Consider the following 6,000-nt stretch of genomic DNA (forward strand, 5'->3'; position numbering starts at 1 on the left):
GCCATCCCGGCGCCGGCCCTCCGCCCTTCCCCGCCGCCGCGGAGCCGGCACGGCCAGGCGGGCGAGCGGGCGGGCCCAGACCGCGGAAGACACTCACTTCCACATCGCGGCCCTTGTTCTTAAAGCTCTTGATGCGGTGGTTCTCCAAGCCGGGATTCTCGGCCATGGCTGCGCGCGGCTCCGGCGGCGGCTACTCCTGCGGCGGCGGCGGCGGCGAGTCTCGGTGCGGGAGGGGGAGGTGGAGGAGCGCGGGAGGGGAAGGGAGGGGGAGGGGGGACAGGAGAGCACGTTCCGTGACGCCTCCGAGCGCGAGGTGGCAGCAGCTCCAGGGGAGGCGTAGGCCGCCCGCCTGGTGAGGTGGGGCGGGGCGGCGGGGCGTGAACGACACTGAGAAAACCCGCGCGCCACGGTAGCCTGGGGTCACGTGCCTGGGTGCTCTCCTGGCTGGATGTGCCTGGTGTTATCGGGGTGACCCACGCTTCCCCACAACCTGTCGGTGCTGCAAGTTACGTCCCAGCAACTGAGCCGGACTTAGCGGCTTCGGCCCACCCCTGCGAGGCAGAGCTGCGGCCGGAAACTACAATTCCCAGCATGCCAAGCTCCGCCGGGGATAATTCTGGCCTTGGCAGAACGAGGGGAATGCCGGGAACCCTAAGCGCGCGGCATTCGGCTCGGCGCGCTCCGAAACGTTAGGCTCGAATGTCCACCCTTAAGGCCGCCGCTGGGCAGGGACGTGGGAGGAGCTTTCCCAGACGGCATTTTACACCGGATTAGGACGGAGGGGGCGGGGTCTCTGGGGTCTCCCTAAATAGCAGCCACCTTCAGTGGCTGTTCCCTGGCTCTGCTTTGGTTTTATAAATAGCAATTATTTCTTCTTGACATGTACTTGTGTCTGTATGTAATATATGTGTCTTTGTGTGTGTTATCTGACTTACTACACGGGACTTAAAACTCAATGTAAATAGGAACATTGAATCCCTTGCGTCAAAACAGTGCTTGGCACATCTTGCATACTCAGTAAATTTTGAACAAATCAGTGCTCGAGCGTATCTTCATTATTCTTCCAAGCCTGAGTCTGCAATTTTAATATGGGCAGTTTCTGCATTTTAGTGCCGGCAACACTTCCTGGTCTATCACCAGACAATCATCTTAACTTTCAAGGAAACAGACAAACCCTTATCTCTCCAGTCTAGCATCTCCACTAGAGTCATCCAAGGAATGATTAAGGGAAATTTGAATCCGTAAAACTATCAGAGAGTTGCTTTTTGAAGCAGGTGGGCTTCTTTGATTATATGTGAAATAAATTCAGTTTTAGAATCTATGGCAGATGTAAGCAGGTATGCAATGTTCTAGTACAGTTCAAATGACATTAGAGTCATATAAATGTTGGCAGAAATAAAACCACTAAGAGATTAAAGAATACATTCTTTCAAAGCAAAGGGGCCTTAAAGAGCCAGAGGTTCAGGAGTCATTAATTCAGAGACCCTTGGTGGCCAGGCTATGTCTGGGACATTTGTTTTGTGAGTAGTGGGGTATGGCCTGTTCATAAACACAGGCCCATTTAAAGGCTTCTGGCCACTGTGGCCATATTGCACCGTGGGCCAGTCTTGCCGAACGTCCAATTTCTCAGAAAAAAACAAAACTTAGTTTTTTTTTCTTTTTAAAATGTCAATTCACATTTTTAAATATCTTCAGTCAGTCAGTCACTTAAGAACTCCAGGCTCTCCCTATGAAGTATCTGATCCCAGTCCATTCACTCACTTAAAGGGGAATGCGCGCACACACACACACACACACAACTCCTAGAATTTAGAAGGAATGGATTGCTTCAGCCCTAGTTCTTGAGACAGTAGAAGTTATGTGTTTGCTGCTCTTCCAGACTGTCAATCTCTATCATAATTAAGACATTCTCTTTTCAGTTTAATTCACTCCCACCACTTCTCTTAGTTCTACTTGCTGTCTTCAAATGTGTAAGTCATGTATCATTTTAGAGTCCCAGACATATTTAGTGAGCAGTTAGGTGTCAATCATTGCCCTAACACTAGGATATATTTGTTAACAAAACAGCCAGATTCCTGCTTCCACAGAGCTTTGTGTCTATCTGAGTAGACAGATGATAAAACAAGTTATCATCCAAAGAGTGTGGTGGGTGTCAAGAAACAGAAAGGAAGCTCAGAACTCACAGCAGGGAGATCTTTATAACCTGCTGATTCCCAAAACTCCTAATGTATAAAGGCAAGATTGCAGATGGAGGTCTATGTATCATATCTAAATATTTAGAAGTTATAAATCAAGCTTACAAACTTAAATAAAATATAGCCTAATCTTCAACATTGACAAATGCACTTTCTTTACCACCTGGAGGTCTGGGTTTGAATTTAAATTTCCTGACTTCTTGGACTTCTGCTTCAGAATTGGTGGTGCAAAGTGGTCTGGAAGCCAGCCGACAGCCTACTTTTTCTTCCCATTTTCCTCCATCTTTGCTTTATTCCAGACTAGAGTAGAACCTTAAGAACATGTTTGTATACCCTTACCCACAGATTCAAGTCCTGGCTTTCACCACCAAATTTCTATTTACATCCCCCTAACCTCCTCAAAAGATGCCCGTAGGCCTTTAGTAAGGCCTGGAATGGGCAAAGCAGTGGATCATGTGCTCCCAAGAAGATAGACCCAGGAGAGAGGCCTGGGACAACCCTGGAAGCAGGCTTGGCCATTTGAGCAGGAATCCCAGGGCCCTGGTACCCAGAGCTGGATCTAGAGGCCCAGTGAAAGTGGGAGAAGTACAGAAGAAGAGAGCCAGAATGAGGTCATCTAAAGGCCAGGGGCCAGACCAGGGGCCCTTCCTGCCCAGGTCTAATGCAGTCATTTTTACTCTTTGCCATTATCCCTGGTGACTTCAACATCCGTACATTTGGTATCTTGATTTCAGAGTTTCTGCACATACTTCACTCCACCTGGTTTTACCACCTGTAGTCCCCACCAGGCTTTGGAGCCCTTAATGTCTGGGAAATGACTACCTCCAGTGACTGAGATTGGGACCTCTCACTGTCAGCAACCACCTCCTCTTTTCTCTCACTCTAGTCTTTGCCTTTGCTCTGAAACTTCTCTTGAAAACTCTTCTTCTAAATGGATTTCTTTTCCAAACATATTTTGAGTGTCCAAGAAGTCACTTTTTCCAGGAAGCTTCCCCAGCATGGTACAGTGGAGGGACCTTCAGAATCTGAGCGCTCAGATCCTAAGCCTGACTTTTTACTAGAGTAAATCACTTACCTTCCTTGAATCATCCTCTCATCTACAAGAATTCTAAATCTGTGTGTGTGTGTGTGTGTGTGTGTGTGTGTGAGAGAGAGAGAGAGAGAGAGAGAGAGAGAATATCAAATTCTGAAATGCATGTGACCCAGCTGGTTGGCTCAGTGGTAAAGCGTTAGTGCAGTGGGTGGAAGTCCCGGGTTCAATTATTGGTCAGGGCACACAGGAGAAGCACCCATCTGCTTCTGCACCCCTACCCCTCTCGCTTCTCTCTCTCTCTCTCTCTTCTCTTCTCTTCCCCTCCTGCAGCCATGGCTCGATTAGAGCGAGCTGGCCCGGGCACTGGGGATGGCTCCATGGCCTCTGCCTCAGGTGCTAAAAATATGGCACTATTTGCAACTGAGCAAGGGCCCCAGATGGGCAGAGCATTGCCCCCTAGTGGGCTGGCCAGGTGCATCCCAGTCGGGGCACATGTGGGAGTCTGCCTCCCCTTCTCTCACTAAATTAAAAAAAATAATAGCCTGACCTGTGGTGGCGCAGTGGATAAAGCATCGACCTGGAACGCTGAGGTTGCCGGTTCAAAACCCTGGGCTTGCCTGGTCAAGGTACATATGGGAGTTGATGCTTCCTGCTCCTCCTTCCTCCTTCTCTCTCTCTCACTCACTCTCTTTCCTCTTTAAAAATTAATAAATAAAAAAAAGAAAAATTAAAAAAATAATAAAATAAAATGCATGTGGAAATGCTTTGAAATTGCTCTGTTATTATTTGTTGTATCTTTCTGCCCAGGATAACTCCTTTTCTGAACCTCAGAACTTACCTAGTATTTTGTATTGCTGCAGTTGTGGAGAGCCCTGCTTCTATCACTCACCTGTAAACCCTTGAACTGCCTTGTGCACATTTGTGTTCCCCAGCCTAGAATAATTGGATCTCATGTATGTTTTCTGAATGAATAAATGAATTAACAAGTGAATGGGTGGACTCCTTTCTTCCCTCATGATCACATTTTGTCTATTTCATTACTCTCTAATGAGTACCTGTACTAAAAGGCAAGCACAAATAGTTGAAGAAAATGATATTCAAGTTCACCTCCCAACCAACCAAACAGTGCTTTTAGAAACTTTGGTAATAAAGAAATCTAAAATAATAAGAGTTTTCATTTACTGAGTATGTACTATGTGCCAGGCCTTTATATATAATTATACATCATCTCTAAACCTCCTAAGAACACTGCATGGTTGAGATGATCATCTCCATCTTTTTCTGGGGCAGGTGGGGCTGGAGTCTCTGGTTTAAAGGCCTGGTGAGGTTCTGTGATGCCAGCAGGAACAATGGAAGTGACAAGAGCAAAGAAGTGGTTCTGGTGTGGCCAATGTCTGAGAGAGTGACGATGAAGACCCCCAGTTTCCCGAAGAATACAGTCCTTAAGTCCTAGGAAAGTAAGGTCTTCTCTCCATGGATGTCCCCTCTCCAGGGGGCATCAGACATAGAAATAGCTGTGCCCAGCAGAGCAACCATCCTTTCTAAGTCACAAGTTTCTCACCTGTAGAATGAGCAGGCTGGACTGATCTTTTAGACTCCTTGCACAGGCATTCTATGCACCTATGAGATCATTTATCCTGTCCAGCAGTATCCCTCCTCCCATCTTCCTGGTTTACAAATGAGAAATCCAAAGATGGTAAATAATCATAATTGGCAGAGGGACTAGAAGCTGAGTGTTCTGACTTTTTCCACTGATGTCCAGACCCTCACTGGCCTTCTTATTTTCCATGGTGTCCCACTGTACTTAACATGCCTTAGGCTCCTACTGTGTCTCAAATGCATTAAGCCACCACATTGCCCCCAAATCAATTTTTCACTCTCTCAAAGTTATTCATGTCAGATAAGAAAATTTTCCTTTATATTAAGGTCTGAATGACCTTATTAAACCATGTGAACTCCAGTGGATGGAATGCCTGGTGTACAAAACCTATTATTAATGTCCATCAGCCCTTCCCCATACCAGAAAACAAAACACTGTCCCTTGACATTCAATTGCAGCTGATCCCCATTGGAAGATATTTGGAGAAAACTAGACTTACTGGGAAATGACTTCTTTGAATAAATACCATATTTGGCATCTGTTTCTGTGTCATTTTCTTCAATAAATATGAGCACCCAGAGGAGAGCATTTGTGTCTTACTGTGTCTAAGATGGCACCTAGCACCTAATGGGGTCTTAATATGTTTTGGATGGATAAATAAATACATAAACACAAATAGAGAAGAAACATTAAACTGACCAATTAGAGGGGAACCCATAAAAAGATTGGTGTAATAAACTGAGGAGCACATTTCTTCTTAACATAAAAAATTCATTATGATCAGGATGGGGATTATCATCAGAAAATAATAATATTATTAAAATAATAATAGCTGTTAGGTCTGTATATGTTCCAAGAGTTATGCTGAATGAACTCTTACTACAATTACTTCATTAATTTTTACATTATTACCAGGTAGAAACTATTTCATCTCCATTTTACAGATGAAGAGTATGAGGCAAAAATATGTAAAGTAACTCTTGTGTGGTCAGCAGGAGATAAGGTCCAGGCAATACAACTCCAGGGTTCCTGTTTGTGATTTGTTTTCCTGAGGATAAGTGCACAGAGAGATGGAGCAGGAGCAGTTCTCTAGCCCGGACCTCAGACATCTTCAGGATTCACAGTACTGTATACCCATATCCTGCAGGACCCTTGCCTCCTTGAACCAGGTG

General features: G+C 45.6%; 1 protein-coding gene across 1 annotated transcript in view; it reads right to left on the reverse strand.

Annotated features, from left to right (window-relative positions):
• The window catches only part of KPNA3 (karyopherin subunit alpha 3), a 105,125-nt gene extending 104,865 nt beyond the window's left edge, over nucleotides 1–260 (reverse strand). Inside the window, exon 1 of the mRNA XM_066234927.1 lies at nucleotides 98–260. Coding sequence (XP_066091024.1) covers nucleotides 98–166 — 69 coding nt within the window. The 5' untranslated portion in view covers nucleotides 167–260. The remainder of the gene's footprint in view (nucleotides 1–97) is intronic.
• Nucleotides 261–6,000: the final 5,740 nt, after the last annotated feature.

Source organism: Saccopteryx bilineata, chromosome 6 (assembly GCF_036850765.1).
Source record: "Saccopteryx bilineata isolate mSacBil1 chromosome 6, mSacBil1_pri_phased_curated, whole genome shotgun sequence".
NCBI classification, from domain to species: domain Eukaryota; kingdom Metazoa; phylum Chordata; class Mammalia; order Chiroptera; family Emballonuridae; genus Saccopteryx; species Saccopteryx bilineata.